General features: G+C 40.1%; 1 protein-coding gene across 3 annotated transcripts in view; it reads right to left on the bottom strand.

Annotated features, from left to right (window-relative positions):
- Positions 1-1,429: 1,429 nt before the first annotated feature.
- Positions 1,430-20,003, bottom strand: part of LOC135245722 (GTPase IMAP family member 8-like) — a 46,801-nt gene continuing 28,227 nt past the window's right edge. For 2 of the 3 annotated variants that reach the window (XM_064319018.1, XM_064319019.1), the window contains exons 2-7: positions 15,410-16,033; positions 13,627-14,250; positions 11,870-12,469; positions 11,166-11,199; positions 8,884-8,927; positions 1,430-2,588 (exon numbers count right to left, since the gene is read on the bottom strand). In XM_064319018.1, coding sequence (XP_064175088.1) covers positions 1,921-2,588; positions 8,884-8,927; positions 11,166-11,199; positions 11,870-12,469; positions 13,627-14,250; positions 15,410-16,033 — 2,594 coding nt within the window. In that variant the 3' untranslated portion in view covers positions 1,430-1,920. The remainder of the gene's footprint in view (positions 2,589-8,883; positions 8,928-11,165; positions 11,200-11,869; positions 12,470-13,626; positions 14,251-15,409; positions 16,034-20,003) is intronic. The other variant, XM_064319020.1, reaches the window with a different exon arrangement.

Below are 20,003 nucleotides of genomic sequence, written 5' to 3'. Positions count from 1 at the left end.
CTGTGCCGTGCAGCCTTCTCCTTATTAGACAATGGCATCTACAGTATAAAGATAATGTGCCTTGAAATACCTTAAAATGCCATAAAATAGTTTAAAATTATAATATTCAGTATTCATACAACAACTAAATATGAATTGCATGATTAAATGTTGTAAACTAGTTGTAAACTAGTGAAAACATGGGATAATAAAGCTACTGTCATTCAGCATAATGGGTGAAATTGTGGTATAACATGAAACTTTTGTTGCGCTGAAGGACAAAAAGCATGATACTGAAAAATGGATTTCATACATAAACATATTTAACAGGCAGTTCCTTGGCCACCTATATAAAGTAATGACCTTGACCTATAAAGATTATCCTTACTTTTCATATTTAATATAGCTTTTTATAAAATAATAACATTAAAAGTATGTTTTCTGTGTTGTACTAAAGGACATGTGTTTTTGTTGCAAAGGTTACTAGAGGGTGAAAAGGTGAAATCATCAAATATTTCAGAGAGATTTACTCACCTCATTACATTGATAGAGGGTCTTCAATGGGTCTTCTTTGTGATGTCACACACTGTCACATGATTACCATCATGTGATATGCTTTAAAATGGCTTTTTACCTTTGTTATGCTGAATGACATTGATGACGCGCAAAAGTCCAGACTGAAGTTATTCAAGTTTTTAAATATTTTTAGATAATGAGATCATATTGCGCACAAAGCTAATGATCTCATTGCCAGCATTGGTAGGTTAGTCTGCTAACCTACATCAGGCGGTACCGCAACTGACTGCAGACATCGTCTTCCTGAGCTAGTCAACAGTATTAGCCATTTCATATTGTTAAACCTATCAATTATGCCATGGGTGTTCATTTATATTTTTAGGATGAATTTCTACATTTTAAAAACACTTTTGTCATTAGAATTTTAACCCGGACAGTTACACTGAAGGACATTTTGACACTTTAGAGCTCAATAACTCCCTTAATTTAATAGTTTGCAACACACATATTATCTGGGTCAAAAGAAGGGTAAGAGTTGAGTGATTTAATATTATATTTATACATATTTATCTTTTTATGTTAAATGAATGGCCTTCGGACACCAAATTTACATGTCTCGTCTTTGACCCTTCTACATGTTGCCATGGTAACATTTTAAGGGCAAGGGGTTGTCAATCTGCATGCATAAGCAGCTTGAATAGTTCACCTAACTTGACATTTTAAGTTGTGGTTCTAGTCGTGACATCTTTCATTCATGCGAGGTGTGTAAACTGAAAAATATTAATTTCGCTTACAATAACTGTCTAGTTAACTGAACTTAAAATAAGTCAATCTGACTAAAATGTAATACTTTTCAGTGTGTTTATCACTCAGAGGAGAGGTGGGGAGTGAATACTGTGCATAACAGCAGCTAACAAACACATGGACACAAGCATATTTTATAGCACATTTTTTATTTGATGGAATGCAGAATTTCTGAATAGAGCACATGGAATTCATTTACTTTAGCTGGATAAACTTAGTAATTCTAATTTATGTAGCTAACCAGATATTATTTATGAATATTCACAAGGTCAACATTTTAAGAAATGTCCTCTATTTCATGGAGAAAAACACAAATGTATTCTTATTTCCATTACCTCCACCAGGTATATATGCATTTATGGATTAATTTTGAGTTAATACAATTACTGTTGCTTTTAAAATTATTTTAGTTTCTTTAAATTTATACAGAACATTTTAAAGCTGAAGCCAAAAGCCAGAATCATTAGCTTATTTTACCCAAATGTCTGGAAAAGTATCTTGAAATAAGGAAATACAGAAAAATGTTTGCAAAGATAGCGACAGCCCTTACAAAAAAAAACAAAAAAACAAGAGATATTCAAACCATAAAGAGTGAATGAAAAGAGGAAATGTTTGTGCTTCTCACAGTATAGAGCACAGGCTTAGTTTCTGTATTAGCGTGGGTTGTTGCATTGCTAATGCAGTTTCCTCTTTAATTATTTCTTCTGCCTCCCTGTACTTCTCACTTGTGAAGTAGCCTCCCCCATTGATTGCCACCATCTTATTAATCTTCTCCAGCAGCTCTGAGACCTCAGAGTGATTCTGCATGTCCTCATTGTTAAAAACATGATATCCACCACGGCATTGATCAACGAACTCCGCAAGTTTTTCATTGCCACTCAGGAATTCTTCAATAGATTTTTTCTTCAGTTTGTCTCCATGAGTGAACAGCACAATGGTGTATTTGGCTGATTCACGACCAAGGGTATCCTGGATGATCTTTACTATGTTCTGCTCGTCCTGTGTAAACCTGCCCAGATGGATCACCACCAAGAACACGTGGGGTCCCGGAGAGGAGAGAGAGATGCAGTTTATAATCTGCTGTTTGATGTCATTATTAATTAAGTTTCTGTTGAGGTCTGGAGTGTCAATCACAACCACTTCTATCCCATCCACATTCACCTTCCCATGTTGTGATAAGGGGTAAGGGGTGAACAACTCTCTCCCCAGGATCTTGTTTCCTGCGGCACTCTTTCCTTCTCTAGTCTTTCCCACCAGCATAATGCGCAGCTCTTTACCCTGCTGTTTTCCTGTGGAATAATAAGCACAATAGTTACTTCTTCACAGTGCTACTTTAAGAAAGTTCGGTCTTCATAAGTCTTTACATAAATTACAGGAAAACCTCTGAAATTTGAACACTTAGGGAAAAGGCATTATTCAGAACATTGAAATGTTTGTTACTTTGAAAGTGAATTCCAAACTTTCATAATTTTCAATAGGCGTCTATTGGATTGGAAAGTTTGAGGTGGGATTATTAAAAATTGCTACAGTAGAATTTCACAGAAATGGGGTAGGTTGTAGACCAGGACCCCTTCTGCTAGGAACAAGTGTCAGAATTTTGTGAACTTTTACACTTATAAATTCTTGTCCAAACATTCATATTTTTCAATTGGCGTCTATTGGATTACATGGAAAGTTTGAAGTAGGATTATTAAGAATTGCTACAGTAAAATTTCTCAGAAATGGGGTAGGATGTAGACCACTTCAGAAGCCCTTCTGTCATTATTAAATGTCAAATTTTCAGACTTTTCAGAGAAATGACCATCTTTTATGTCAATTTTTCAATAGGATTTTATTCATATATTTGTTTATATAGACAGTTTGGAGTTTTATTTGAATATGGTGCAGTGATTTTTCGTCCACAACATTTCAGATGTGCATTATTTCCTGTTCTCTCAGACACACCTGATGCAATGGTGAGACTATTAGATTTTGAGGAGAAAACAAAATGCGTGACACTGATCTGTCCATAGTACAGTCTTAAAAGTCATGAGAAGTGAACGTAACATAATTAAAAATAGTTTTTAAAAAAAATTCTCATTACCACCTTTGTTCAATTTCTCTCTTGATCCATATCTCTTTTAGAAGCAAATTATAGCCTTTGCAAATAGGAAGGAAGACCGCGAAACCATCCAATCATATAATGCAACCGATTTAAGGTGGACCGGAAAGTTCGAATCCGGAGCTGCGAATCGGGAGCCAACTTCAGCGTCGTGCGGTACGAACGTAAAGAGAAGCGTTTGAAAGCATAACACGCAATTCCTTGCGCCCACACCCGCCAGCATTTTTTCCAGGTTAGTGCAATTCCCAAAGAATTCATTTTAAACAGACTGCACTCAGACTTTAGCCTCAATGAGTCAGTTCTACGATGAGCTTGTCTGGTCACCACTGTGGTAGTTCTTTAAAAACAGGACAACTGTGATCTTTAATGACACTCTGCAGGTTAAAACATTGGCACGTTCATGCTCAGGGGTTTTGTAGTCTGGCTGGGATTTTCCAAGGTATGATCTTGTAAATGGGTAATATTGCCCATTAATGGGCTGTTTTTGTTGCGATTTCCAGCACTTTACCTGCTTGTTTTATGTTAAAGAATGTTAAATATTGCCCTTAAAGAAACTTATATCCATTGCATGGCTTTTTTAAACTCTGAAACATGAAATGTGGAGTTATCTGCTTTTGACAAAAAACAAACTTTAAATTTTAAATAGAACAATTTTTAAATAAAGTTTAATTTTGTAAATTACCTGTATTTTGTTGTGTTATTTTTACTTGATCAAAACAACCCAACTGCAGTTTGATTGATATTACCTGGAATGCACAATAAAAAAACATGATTTATGAAAATTACTAAAAATGGAGATATCTGTTTTTGCAAATGAACTCTTCAAATTCACGTGTTCTAAATATTGAGGGGGACGTATCCCCTGCGTCCCCCCCAAAATCTACGCCTATGAGCTAACAAATTTTTGTTAACAAGCTGAATCATATGGGCAGCTAGCTAGGGAAAATGGGCAGCTAGCTAAAATAAAGGGATAGCTAGTTATGGTAAGTCAAATAACGAATGGCTTGCCATAATATGACGCCCTTCAAACTGTCCTGTTATGCAGAATGAACTGACTTGTTGGTGAGTATTGTATCATGTCACAGCATATTGTAGCATGCCAACCAGTGGCTCAGTTATACAGCACTGTACTCTCCGGAAGGCCCTCATTTTAAGCATGCACTGTATGTACCAAGGGGCCCAGGTGTTACGCTCGATGTATGCACCGAGGGGCCTGGGGGCCCTAGTGGTCAACTCACACTGTAAGCACCCAGGGGCCCGGGGGCCCTAGTGGTCAGCTCATGCTTTAAGAGCGGAGGGGCCCAGGGACCCTCACACTGTAGGTGCCGAGGGGCCCAGGGGCCCTAGTGGTCAGATAACACTTTAAGTCCACACGGGCTTAGGGGCCCTAGCGGTCAGCTTTAAAACACCAAGGGGTCTGGGGGCCCTCACATTGTAAGCGGCGAGGGGTCTGGGGGGCAGTAGTGGTCAGCTCACGTTTTAAACACCAAGGGGTCTGGGGGCCCTAGTGGTGAGCTCCCATTTTAAACACCAAGGGGCCCGGGGGCCCTCACATTGTAAGCGCTGAGGGGTCTGGGGTGCCCTAGTGGTTCTCTCATGCTATAAGCACACAGGGGCCTAGTGGTCAGCTTGCGCTGTGCGCACTGAGGGCCCTGGCGTTCAGCTTCCTTCGGATGTCTTGGGCCACACACCGCGCGCAGCCTGAGGCTTGGAGGCCCCCTGGCAGTCCGAGGCCCTGGGGCAGTGGCCCCACTGGCCCGGTCCATAATCCAGCCATGACTATACACACACTTCCATCATTGAACATACTGTAAAATAATATACATTCACTTCAACCTGCCATTCCTCTTTGACAGTTATCGCTGCACACCTAGCAGTTTCCGGTCCTAACATAAAACGTAGAACTGAGGATGTCTGCACCTTGTAGTCACTCGCCTATACACTAATGCTATAGCAAGATACACAATTGTATTTATGCAAGCTACACATGCCAGAGACACGTCTGCACCTACTATGATAGATAGCGATCTGTATAGAGCCACACTACTGGTGGATCTCTTGCAGTCTCCTTCTATGCATAACTGTTAGCACAGAGGAAAGGGTGAAACATTATTTTGAAGTCAGATAACCGAGATGGCATTCAATTAATTCCATTCCAGTAGCACCGGGTGAGACCACATGTGTTCCTTTGCCACTCAAATACTTCCACTGTTTGGTGTATATGAGGGGTTTCATACATTACTGTGATTCGTGTTGTCTGTGGATTTTCAAAAGACAAGAATATGAGGACCCCCCCAAGCTTGTTTTGCCTCCCCACATTACAAAATAAGGAAACGTTGCCAAAACATTAGCATCATAAAATAGTTTAGAGATAGAACCATGAGTTTTAACACTTTCAAACAGTATATCATGTGACCAGATTGATTAAATATTTCACTGTACAAAAACAAAATTAATGTAAATAAATCCACTCCAGCCCAAATACGAGCCAATTCGATTAAGGAGTTAAAGAAAGATGTTGACTTCTTGCTGTCAACGGATCTTGCTGAAATGAGCTCTAGTGCTTGGACCTCACCATGTTTGTTTGTTAACAATCCTGTTGAAAGTGTAACCCCAATTCCAAAAAAAGTTGGGAGAGTAAATGAAACGCAAATAAAAACTGTTTCAGTTGACGCTGATGCGTCAGCGAATAATCCAGCATTTTGTGAACAATGTTCCCCAAAGAGAAATCAGCAGGATTTTGGGAATTTCACCCTCTACAGTGCAAAATATAATTAAAAGGTTCAAGGAACCCGGTCAAATCTCAGTGCGTAAAGGGCAAGCCCGAAAAACGTGTGATCTCTGACACAAAGTCATAGGCATTTGGTATGAGGAATGCTCCCACCACCTTCCAAAGTCTGGTTAATTATGTCTCGTCAGCTCTCTCTGGTTGTGAGGCCTATTCGACGATGTAACAGTGTATAGTTCATCATGGTCAAAGCATATTCATTTTTGGAGAGATTTTGGATTTGTTTCTGGACCCCTATATTTTAGACCGCTGTACAGACGGAAAACTTGTAATTCCCACTTGAAAATGATACAAAAGTTAGTTTCTTGAGTCAAAACAGTTGATTTGTTGTGAAATATATGATTACGTTGTGATTTACAGCAGATAGTTTAGATATTTGGGATCGATTTGGAGACGCTGGGTACAGTGCATACTTTTTGCTTCATAGATCTTTAGTAGTTCTGCATATCCACCCTCAGATTTTACGCATTTGTGGCCAAGGAGTTTTTTTAACCAGGACATGTATAGTTTAATCTGTTTTATATATGGGATCTCTCAGTATTTCATTGCAAACTTTTTGCCTAGACAATTGTATTTGTAGCACTTTTTTTCCTAAATTATGAATATAAACTAATCTAAGTTAGTATATTGTAAATGGTACAAATATCCAGCTTCATTTAAGCCATTTTTCAAGATTTTTATGCTCGCATCTGGAGTTATAAAGCTTTAAATATGGTTACCCCCTAAATGAGCAAGGATTGGCCAGATTTGGCTTGTGCACAAATTTTTAAAAAATCATCAGAATTTGCTACTTATCCTTTCGATCATCCTTATTTTTTCAATCAGAAAATTGAGGCTATTAGGGACCAGATCTCAAAATTGTCTCCTCCTTCATACATTACTCCTGCCAGTATAAATAAACAGCCCAGTGTTTGGCTGCAACAGGAAGATGTACAAACAGTGGCACTGAACTGGGTGAGTAATCTAAACTTGTTTTGTCCTCACAAGAGACTACCTGCTCAATCCATTTTTTTAATGAATTGGTTAGAGAACCTTTTCCTGTACTAGGCCAGCACATGCTAAATATCATTTACACATCCCTAGTAACAGCATATGTACCTGTGTTACTAAAAGTGTCAGTTATTAAGCCATTATTGAAGAAACCAAATCTCTAATCTGATGGAGTTGAAAAATATAGACCTATTTCAAACATTTTTATTGAAATCATTGGAGAAAGCTGTTGCTCAAACGGTAACCATAAAATATGCCATCAGACCCCTGCACTTGGAACTGTACTTCCCTCTAGGGTTTTCAACACACTTGTTCTTGGTTATGGTTATACATTGTTGTACGTCGCTCTGGATAAGAGCGTCTGCCAAATGAGCGTCTGCCAAATGCCTGTAATGTAATGTAATGTATTCCAATCTGAGTTTAGACCCTGTCACATGAAACCGCACTTGTTAAGGTCACTAATGATTTACTGTTGTCAGCCGACTAACTCTGTGGCTGTTCATGTACTTCAGATTTTGATACAGCTTTTGATACAATATATGAAATTCTATTGGACAGACTCCAGGCCTGTTTTGGAGTTCATGGACAGGCACTCGCATAGTTCAGATAATACTTGTGTGACAAGTAACAGTTTGTTAAATTAAAAGAAGAAGACTCCAGCTTCAAAAATATATAATGAGAAAAGTACTGCTCCTAGCACTGATCCTTGTGGAATCAATGCTAGGACCAGTACTTTTCCCACAATGTATGCTGTCCCTTGGCAATATTATCTGGGCACATGGCATAGAGTTTCACTGCTGTGCGGATGATACACAGATATATATTTCAATGAATCCTGGCGAAGCACTACCACATTCTTGGTTAGATGCTTGTATTGCAGATATGAAGGTCTGGATGCTTTCTAATTTTCTTGAAATCTGACTGAAATTTTGGTTTTAAGAACCCAAAATACTAAGGGAGAGAATGTGTACTTTTACTCTAAATTGTGATGGTTGTTTCGTTTGTACCAAATATGGCTGTGAAAGACCTTAGTGTTTGCCGCTGATCCAGATTTAATCTTTTGCACGCACATAAAAAACATATCCAGACCTGCTTTCTTTCAGTTATGGAAGATCAGATACTTCTTACAGTATCAGTAGGGGATGCAGAGAAATTCATTCAGACTTTTGTTACATCTTGGCTAGATCACTGTAATGCCCTGCTATCTGGCTGTCCTAAAACCTCGCTAAAGAAGCTCCAGCTTGTGCAGAATGAAGCTGTTTGTACCTTGACTATCACTAAGAAGTGTGAGAATATTACCCCAGTGATAGCATCGCTTCACTGGCTACCGATTAAATGTAGGATAGATTTTAAGGTTTTGCTCCTGACTTTTAAAGCTCTGTATGGACTTGCACCAGTGTACATAACTAACCTGGTCCAACTTTATAAGCCCACACGGTCACTCCGTTCTCAAGCCACAGGTTACTTGGTAGTCCCAAGTATATCTGAAAACCTGAAGGGTGGTAGACCCTTCTACAGAGCCCCACTACTGTGGAACACCCTTCCAAAATTATTACACTAAACATTTACTAAAAGCTTAAGACTAAAAATATTAATTTGCCAGCTTTACATGTGAGTTCATAAATGAGCTAGTTTGCTGTCATACCATGCTAAGTTTAGCTTAGAATTAATCTGAAACATGTTGTTAAATGTTGATGAGGCTTACCTGGAGTGGAGCCAGTGGGCTGGCTGTGAGGATCATGGTCCCGCCTGGGAGAAGAAAGTAAGAGAAGTCAGCAGTGTAGAGCTACGAAAGGAGGCAGGGGTGAAACATTTAGGGGCGACATAGCTCAGAGCGTTTGTCTGGCAGTTGGAGGGTTCCCGGTTCGGTTTGGTCCCCCGCCCTGGGCGTGTCGAAGTGTCCCTGAGCAAGACACCTAATCCCTAATTGCTCCCAACGAGCTGACTGGTACCTTGCATGGTAGCCTTTCACCATTGGTGTGTGAGTGTGTGTGAATGGGTGAATGAGAGTCATCCATTGTAAAGCGCTTTGGATAAAAAGCGCTATATAAATGTAGTCCATTAGTCCATGAAAGACCCAACCGCATGGCCTTCAGAGGCCTTGAGAGACACACCTCTCCGAATCTAAGCTATGTGCACAATAATGGGGATTTGCAGGACTTTGGTTGTGTGTGTTTTTGTATTTACGTGTATTTATAGGTGTGTGTGTGTGTTTGCATTTACGTGTGTGTATAGGTGTGTGTGTGTGTTTGTTGCTCAAACATTTGTTATATAGGCACCGCCTCTGCTGTGGCTAGCAGCTTATATACCATCTCCCGACCTGGGTATTCAGTAGGTGCTTTACGTGAACCAAGCTCTGTGGGTGGTTGTGATTCCTCAGTTTGTCCCCTTTTTCATTTTTAGGCTGACTATTGTGGGAGAGCCCCCCCTGATTGGCCACAATTTCCACTGTCTGTTGTTCTGCACCAGGGGGCTAATGTTGACAACAGGGCATGGGCAATTGGGTTCCCACATGCAGCTTAAAGCGAAGCTAAAAAGGCAACAGAACTCCACAATACATACAAGTACCTGTTGTTCTATGAGTTATTAGTGAGCTTTAAGCTGTATTTTCCTTCGCTGAAAATTTGTCTCAAAGAAAGTTTGCGTGGGCATGTCGCTTAAGTAGCCACCGTATGCAAATTTAGTCTCCAGAGCGCATCTTTTCCCTGATTGGCCATCAAGATGTCATTGCGTAGATCTTTTTCAGTCTCGAGATTGGATAAAGTCCACTTCCCATACGCAGCTTAAATCTCACTAATAATTCATAGAACAACGGGTATTTGTACCCCGGAGTTATGCTTTTTTGGATTTATTCTCAGCTTGCCTATTCACCACTGTCGAATGTATACAAATGCACAGCAGGCCTTTAAAAATCGACCCCATCAAAATGAACATTTTTTTCAGTTTTAAACTAAATATGGCAAAAACTACACTCGTCATAATAGGATGCGTTTTCTGAAAACGGAAATATGTCTTTCTAAGCTGTATTTATTTCATTACTGTAAGTGCACAATTTAATGTGGCTTCCCGGTGGAGCAACATCCTAACCACAGAAGACGAATAAGACAGCCAGATATTTATGTGTGGATGGGTCGCTGTGTGTGGATTTGAGAGAACAAACAGTGTGAGAAAACTCTAAATAAAAAAAATAAAACAGGAAACTCACAAACTTACATGACTGAATGCACATGTCCCTCGACCCGAAAATGCAGATTCAACATTTCACATGCCAATTTTATATTTGAGATGTTTTATTTTTTAAAATACATACGGAAATTGGAAATGTATTTTTGGTTTTCATATAAAAAGTATAAGGTATCTGTGCAAAAGGTAAAATATGTATGCATTTATACAAGTCAGTGAATATTCATTTAAATGTCAATTTACCAGACACAAGTTGAGAGATTTTTGTTTGTGAATATTGAAACACATTTGTGATTCATCTCTTAATTATGGATCATGATATTACGTCAGTAATATTGAGACTAATCTCTCTCCATACAGACTTTGCCATCAAAAAGTACAGCTAGCCAAAGAAAAAAGGGCACAGCATTGCCTGGCAAAGAGACAGAGATGAAGATGACCATGGCTGCACCTCCTCCAGTTGGTAAAGATTTCATTTGCCTTGTTATGGTAGACATTACATTACATTACATTCATTTGGCAGACACTTTTATCCAAAGTGAAGTACAAAAGTGCATTTTCATGATCGTAGACAACTGCTGAACACAGTGTGCATCCATCCTGCACTGGACTGTTCAGCCATCCCCAGACATCCAAAAAGCAGAAGTCATTTTCATCATGATGGTTTACCCCAATCAAGTAAGCAAGTATGTATGCATACGGCTCAGTTTGTGTGTTTGTGGCTTAAGTGTTGTCAGTACATGTACTTATTTATTTGATGTGAGAAATGAGTTGTTAAAATGAAGGTTCTGGAATTTTACTTACCGTACCCTGGTGCTGTTTGTGGGGTGGTGGATATCTGCAAAAGGGAGAAAATATTGGGGCTGACCTAATCTCAGTGCAGTGCTTTATTAAATGGTGTTGCAGCGCCATCACATAGCTTCTACAATACATAGCAAACTAAACATTAGCATGCTAGCTTGCTACAAGATTGTGGGACGAATACTCTCTCCTCTGTAAAATATGTGCTGTAAAAGAGTCTTCATTGTGATAATTGATGCAACCTGCTAACCTTAAGATAATATCTTTACCCATTGTCTCTAAGCGCCTCCTTGTGTATGAAAAATGCATAAAGCGGTATATAGCCCCTTAGATCCAATGATGTCATATCAACTGCTAAACATTATGGAAGACAATATCGATCAACACACCTTCTGTGTTTCCAGCCATCCAAAGTAAGATAACCTGCAGGCACTGAATCAAGCAGGTCCCTAGCTAAGCCTCCTCAAATGCTACAGCTAATTAATGTAACATTGTGGGAAAATGATATCCCATGTGATATAACATGGGAAAACCTAATTGCTGTACTGTTTGATATAACGCAGGAAAACCCTGCTACTGTACTGGTTGATATAATGTGGGGAAAGCGTGCTGCTGAAGAGAGCTTGGAGTAAGTTTGGGCTGTATTTGAACTCTTGAAATTGTTTTTGATTCTTTACCTGCTTTGAGCATACCCTCCACTCCCTCACCTCTCTTTTTGGCTTCTCCTTCCACCGCTGTGTTCATCTCACTGGCCACCATCTTATCAACCTTCCGCAGCAGCTCTGAGACCTGAGAATGATCCTCCATTTGCTGGTTGTTAAAGACATGGTATCGATTCCCACACTTCTCTAGGAGCTGCTGCAGGTTTGTGTCGCTGCTGATGAACTCTTGAATGGTTTTTTTTTTCAGTTTGTCTCCATAAGTGAAGAGGACCATGGTGCGCTGATTCACTCCCTCAGGGAAGAGCTCCTGCAGGGTCTCCGTGACTCTCTTGTCCTGCTGAGTGAATCTTCCCAGCTGTACGACCAGGAGGAAAGCGTGGGGTCCAGGGTCACACAAAGCCAGGGCTGTCTGCATCTCCTCTCTCAGCTTCTCCCCTGAGATCTCAGTGTTGCAGAGGCCTGGAGTGTCCACCACAAGGACTCTTCTGCCACACACTTCTCCTTCTCTTCCCTCGCTCGTCAGGGTCAGAGATGAGGGGCTGGTCTCAGATTCAAACTCCTCTCTCCCCAGGATGGTGTTTCCTGCTGCACTCTTTCCTACTCCACTCATCCCCACTAATATCAGTTTCAGCTCATCCATGACAGCTACAGACAGAAAGAAGAGTTTCTGTGTGATCAACCAGTCCTGCATTATCAAAAGGCATCAAAATGAACATATTCAAATGTATATGGTGGTTGTAAGTTCAGGATGAAACCTCCAAACCACCCAATGTTATGTGTATGTTATGTGCCAGTTTGCTGACTCGAGTGCTGCAATGAGGATATTGTTCAGATTTTGCTGATACCAGCACTAGACATATACTTTTAAAATGTCAGAAGTGCCTAAATGTGACTGAACCAATATCTTCTTTTAAAATATAGAGCAAAGGAAAACAAAACGTCATTTTTAATTCTAATGGCAAAGATATAATTTGGGAAACCCTGCTGCTGTACTGGTAGTTACAATGTGGAAAATAATGCTGGTGGTACTTGTTGATTAAATGTGGGAAACCCTGCCGGTGTACTGATTGATATCATAAGGGAAAGCATACTACTGTACGGTTTGCTATAATGTGGTAAAACCTTGCAGATGTCCAGGGTGATGTAATGTGGGAAGATGCTGCTGCTGTACTGGCTGATATAATGTGGAAAAACCCTGCTGATATCCTGGGTAATACAGTATAATGAGGATAGATCCCTGGTGATGTACTGTGTGATATGATTTCTGAAAAACCTGCTCTTGTATTGGTTGATATAATGTAGGCAAATCCTACTGTTGTACTGGTTGTTATAATGTGGGAAAAGCCTCTTGTTGTACTGCTAGATACAACATGGAAAATCCCTGTTGTTATTCTGGGTTATATACTGTAATGTTGGAAAACCCTGCTACTGTACTGGTTGATATAATGTGAGGAATGCCTGCTGTTGAAGATAGCTTGGAGCGGGTTTTGGTTGTATTTCGACTCTTGAAATGATTCTGGAATCTTAGTTGCATTGAGTATTTAACTGACTTCATCCTGCCCAATTGCTAACTGTGCATTTCTCCTGAATTGGTGAGATTTGGCTGCACTGTAAGCAGCTGAGCTGGGCAGCTAGCGAGGGAACTAGAAGACTAAGTTGTTTATTTTTCCATTCACCATTTTTTCTGTCGAAATAAGTATTTTTTCCACCTTGTTTCCTTATTTTTTTATTTTCCTATTTTTGTGTAGAACGTGATAGAATACAACGTAATTGCAATTTTGACTGCCTTTTAAATTTCTTACCCCTTTCTGCTTTAACAGTTCTCTTTTTCTCTTTGGCTTCTTCTTCCACCGTTGTGTTCATCTCACTGGCCACCATCTTATCAACCTTCCGCAGCAGCTCTGAGACCTGAGAATGATCCTCCATTTGCTGGTTGTTAAAGACATGGTATCGATTCCCACACTTCTCTAGGAGCTGCTGCAGGTTTGTGTCGCTGCTGATGAACTCCTGAATGGTTTTTTTTCTCAGTTGGTCTCCATAAGTGAAGAGGACCATGGTGCGCTGATTCACTCCCTCGGAGAAGAGCTCCTGCAGGGTCTCCATAACTCTCTTCTCCTGCTGAGTGAATCTTCCCAGCTGTATGACCAGGAGGAAAGCGTGGAGCCTGGGGTCACACAGAGACACGGCTCTCTGCATCTCCTCTCTCAGCTTCTCCTCTGACAGCTCAGTGTTGCAGAGGCCTGGAGTGTCCACCACAAGGACTCTTCTGCCACACACTTCTCCTTCTCTTCCCTCGCTCGTCAGGGTCAGAGATGAGGGGCTGGTCTCAGATTCAAACTCCTCTCTCCCCAGGATGGTGTTTCCTGCTGCACTCTTTCCTACTCCACTCATCCCCACTAATATCAGTTTCAGCTCATCCATGACAGCTACAGACAGAAAGAAGAGTTTCTGTGTGATCAACCAGTCCTGCATTATCAAAAGGCATCAAAATTAACATATTCAAATGTATATGGTGGTTGTAAGCTCAGGATGAAACCTCCAAACCACCCAATGTTATGTGTATGTTATGTGCCAGTTTTCTGACTCGAGTGCTGCAATGAGGATATTGTTCAGATTTTGCTGATATCAGCACTAGACATATACTTTTAAAATGTCAGAAGTGCCTAAATGTGACTGAGCCAATATCTTCTTTTAAAATATAGAGCAAAGGAAAACAAAACGTCATTTTTAATTCTAACGGCAAAGATATAATTTGGGAAACCCTGCTGCTGTACTGGTATTTACAATGTGGAAAATAATTCTGGTGGTACTTGTTGATTAAATGTGGGAAACCCTGCCGGTGTACTGATTGATATCATAAGGGAAAGCATACTACTGTACTGTTTGATATAATGTGGTAAAACCTTGCAGATGTCCAGGGTGATGTAATGTGGGAAGATGCTGCTGCTGTACTGGCTGATATAATGTGGAAAAACCCTGCTGATATCCTGGGTAATACAGTATAATGAGGATAGATCCCTGGTGATGTACTGTGTGATATGATTTCTGAAAAACCTGCTCTTGTATTGGTTGATATAATGTAGGCAAATCCTACTGTTGTACTGGTTGTTATAATGTGGGAAAAGCCTCTTGTTGTACTGGTAGATACAACATGGAAAATCCCTGTTGTTATTCTGGGTTATATACTGTAATGTTGGAAAACCCTGCTACTGTACTGGTTGATATAATGTGAGGAATGCCTGCTGTTGAAGATGGCTTGGAGCGAGTTTTGGTTGTATTTCGACTCTTGAAATGATTCTGGAATCTTAGTTGCATTGAGTATTTAACTGACTTCATCCTGCCCAATTGCTAACTGTGCATTTCTCCTGAATTGGTGAGATTTGTCTGCACTGTAAGCAGCTGAGCTGGACAGCTAGCGAGGGAACTAGAAGACTTTAAGTTGTTTATTTTTCCATTCACCATTTTTTCTGTCGAAATAAGTATTTTTTCCACCTTATTTCCTTATTTTTTTATTTTCCTATTTTTGTGTAGAACCTGATAGAATACAACATAATTGCAATTTTGACTGCCTTTTAAATTTCTTACCCCTTTCTGATTTAACAGTTCTCTTTTTCTCTTTGGTTTCTCCTTCCACCGCTGTGTTCATCTCACTGGCCACCATCTTATCAATCTTCTGCAGCAGCTCTGAGACCTGAGAATGATCCTCCATTTGCTGGTTGTTAAAGACATGGTATCGATTCCCACACTTCTCTAGGAGCTGCTGCAGGTTTGCGTCGCTGCTGATGAACTCCTGAATGGTTTTTTTTCTCAGTTGGTCTCCATAAGTGAAGAGGACCATGGTGCGCTGATTCACTCCCTCGGAGAAGAGCTCCTGCAGGGTCTCCATAACTCTCTTCTCCTGCTGAGTGAATCTTCCCAGCTGTACGACCAGGAGGAAAGCGTGGAGCCTGGGGTCACACAGAGACACGGCTCTCTGCATCTCCTCTCTCAGCTTCTCCTCTGACAGCTCAGTGTTGCAGAGGCCTGGAGTGTCCACCACAAGGACTCTTCTGCCACACACTTCTCCTTCTCTTCCCTCGCTCGTCAGGGTCAGAGATGAGGGGCTGGTCTCAGATTCAAACTCCTCTCTCCCCAGGATGGTGTTTCCTGCTGCACTCTTTCCTACTCCACTCATCCCCACTAATATCAGTTTCAGCTCATCCATGACAGCTACAGACAGAAAGAAGAGTTTCTGTGTGATCAACCAGTCCTGCATTATCAAAAGGCATCAAAATTAACATATTCAAATGTATATGGTGGTTGTAAGCTCAGGATGAAACCTCCAAACCACCCAATGTTATGTGTATGTTATGTGCCAGTTTTCTGACTCGAGTGCTGCAATGAGGATATTGTTCAGATTTTGCTGATATCAGCACTAGACATATACTTTTAAAATGTCAGAAGTGCCTAAATGTGACTGAACCAATATCTTCTTTTAAAATATAGAGCAAAGGAAAACAAAACATCATTTTTAATTCTAACGGCAAAGATATAATTTGGGAAACCCTGCTGCTGTACTGGTAGTTACAATGTGGAAAATAATGCTGGTGGTACTTGTTGATTAAATGTGGGAAACCCTGCCGGTGTACTGATTGATATCATAAGGGAAAGCATACTACTGTACGGTTTGCTATAATGTGGTAAAACCTTGCAGATGTCCAGGGTGATGTAATGCGGGAGTTTCTGTGTGATCAACATGCACAACAGCCAGACCTACATTATTAAAAGGTATCTAGAGAGAAGTGCTAGATGTATACTTTTAAAATGTCAGCAGTGCCTAAATGTGCCTGAACCAATATTTTCTTTAAAATACAGAGCAAATTCTGACATTTCAGTCATTTTCTGTAACTACTGTGAAATGTGTTCTGAACAGAAGTATCTGTAAGCATTTAGTTTCCCTCGCACTGCACGCTTGGCCCGTGTGATCAGTACTCCAAGGAAAAAAGGCTAATCTCAAGACCAGTCTTAGGAACTCCTAATGGCACTTATAGCCACTGTGATTCAATCACGTGTGCATTAGATAAAGGATCAAAGATAATGTACCTGCTCTGTTAATGACATTGGGCCTCATTCACCAACCGTTCTTAAGAAGAATTTTCTTCTTAAAACCCATTTACGTAGCTTTCACGAAGATTCTGACATTCACCAATGTTTTCTTATTTGGGGTTTGTTCTTATGTAAGAACAGAATCTACATACACTCAAGAGCACACTTACACACATTTGAGTGCTGACATGTTTGTGCAAAATAATTGGTTATTGCGTTTTCTTCAATTCTACAATTGTATAATATTATAGAATTTAAATTACAATAATATTGTTATCATTTCTAATATTTTTGTAATAATTATTTTAATTATTTTACAAAGCATTATGGTCTTTTAAAATAAATAAAAACTACACTAATGGTGCATTCGGTTCTTCCTCGTAAACTTGTAATGCTGGAAATTTATCATGTGACCAACAGTGGGTGATCTCATTGGTCCACCTCCTTTGCATCCCCAGCGGACATTCATATTGTTTACCAGTTGCCATGACCGCCCGAACACCTCGTAAATACGACTTGGTCACGTGATAAATTTCCGACTTTACGAGTAGACGATGACCGTTCGAATGCACGATCTGTGTGTGCACATGGTCCTGCAGTCTCATGCCCTTTTATGGGAATTGGCAGGGCATTTACCTATGCTAATTATGAACAACTGGCACGCGCTTTCAATTTATAAGAACACAGGTACGAACAATTCTAGCTGAAGAACGTGTCATGAATCTGACGTAGACTTTTCTTAGGACCTTTCTCAAGAACAAATCTAAGAAAAAACTATTGGTGAATGCTCATTGCTCTTAAATTAGACTATACGTCATTGTCAGATTTCTCTGAAATTCGCCTTGCAACACAAGCCATAATCTCTTTCACATACTGGGGGACAGGCACACATTCACATTGATAGGGTAAAATAAGACAAACACTACAAGCAGTTGCAGCACATTTCATTAATAAGTCATTATGAAACATACACAGGTACCCACCTTAATTGCACTGGCCCATCTTAATTACACCAGCCCCATAACCACTTGCCACAGTTACATTGCATTTCCCTAACCAAATATACTTTCCCATGGCCTATCTTGAGCCCATTTTTTGTTGAATGATTTCAGGATTTCAGCAAGTGATTCAATGAATTATTTAAAAATAGGAGGAAAACACAGCTCGTTGTCACACCCTAAGAGTACGCCAGCATTTTATATGTATAGGCCTTATCATTATAGACCTGTTGTCCCTATCTGAAAAAGTGGAACTGATATACAAGACTTGATACTAAACTTGAGGTTTCCAGGACATTATCCTTTGATCTAGTTATAAAAGGGCTTCTAGTCCCCATAAAAAGAGGATCAAGTCATCTAGATAAAAAATGGGTTCAAGTCCCCTATATGTAAAGGGGGTGCGTGCAATTTATGTTACAGTGGTTTAGGGGTTCGGTTGGTGCTGCCGTGGCGAGAGATCTTCCTGGCAGAGGTAAATTTGCGATTATTTGTTTTTCCATAGGAACTACTTGTTGTTCACAAAACCAAAAATGTGAGCACTCAAAACCATATCCGACAGTTAACACTTCAATCATTAGACTCACAAGCAAGCTAGAACAGTGGCTTGTGGTCAAATTACTGCACTTATTTAACATTTTAGAGACAAGCCAAATATGCGGGCAGGCTTGTTGCCCTTAACATATTTGTGTTTGAGTGGAATGCACATCTATAAATGGTTATTCAACGAACTTTGTGGTCAAACTGTGAAACTTAACAATAGTCAGATAGTTTTGAACAAAGTCTAACATCATCCATGTTAGTTTCACATAGGATATAGGGGAGAGTCGGTATAACATGTATAACGTGCCATAAATGTAATATGGTAAATAACTTTGTATACACTGCTGCTACAGTCGCCATTTGAGGATTGTATATGTGCAGTTCAGTCCTTTAGCAAATAATTAATGTTAAATAAGCAGCCACCTGGTCACATGCATTTATTATAAGCACACACCAGATTGGTCTGTATAGTAGGCTATTTGCTTTTGCTGTTTGGGGGCCAAGCAGTGAAGCTGCATTGGCACCCATTGTGTTTCTACCATTTCTTATTATTCATCATCTTTTTCTTCTGGCTAGGGTGTCTATGGCAGCCTCTAGAACCGCATGGTAAAAAGTTTTGAAATTTGGCACACTGATTGGGGACAGTTCCCCGATTCTTTTCACCAAGATTCATGTCTCCACCTCGAGCGCTGTAGCGCCACCAATGGGTCAAAGTTGGAGGTACATTTATGCATGTAAGTTTCGAGCCGTATGCCCGATTTAAAAAAATGAGGTACTGTTGGATTCCTTGGATTGACTTCAATTTCCGCCATATTGGATTCTCTGAAAAAGTTTTTAAATTCTTCACAGGCCCAATTTGGCACAGATCATGTTCAGACCAAGCCTCACAAAAGTTATCAGATGGATTTTTGATTTTCGAAAGCGTTTGTCCGTCACAGCCAAGCGAAATCGGTGGCAAAGTCGCCAAACAGGAAGTGAACTCATATTTCAGCAACGCTTTGATGTATTGACACCACTTGGTACATAGACTCAGTACCCCTTCCTGAGGACGTGCAAAAAAATGTGAGTCATTTGACCACTGGGGGGTGCCGCAATAAATAAAAACACGTTTTGCCCAATAACGGTTGATGTGTTTGCCTTAAAAAAATCATTCTTGTGTGTGGTTGTACCTTGGAAGATCCCAAGGCAGAGACAAAAGCGTTCGTCCATTACAGTCAATCGAAAATGGTGGCGAAGCCACAAAACTGGAAGTGAGGTCATAACTCAGCAACGCTTTGATGTATCAAAACCAAACTTGGTACATGGACTCGGGACCCCATTTTGAGGAAGCACAATTTTTTTTCCCATCATTTGACCACTGGGGGGCGCCGCAATAAGCAAACATTCATTTCGGCTAATTACTGGTCATGTGTTTGCTTAAAAAAAAAATTAAAATAACAAATTCTTCTGTCTGGTGATACCGTGAGAGGTCCCAAGGCCAAGACATGGCAACTTTTCATGTCAACCTAATTGATGCGGCCGCGATATTGGATTTTACCCAATCTTCAAGGCCACAA

This window comes from Anguilla rostrata, chromosome 19 (genome assembly GCF_018555375.3).
Source record: "Anguilla rostrata isolate EN2019 chromosome 19, ASM1855537v3, whole genome shotgun sequence".
NCBI lineage: Eukaryota > Metazoa > Chordata > Actinopteri > Anguilliformes > Anguillidae > Anguilla > Anguilla rostrata.
This window is presented reverse-complemented; position numbering and strand designations above follow the sequence as displayed.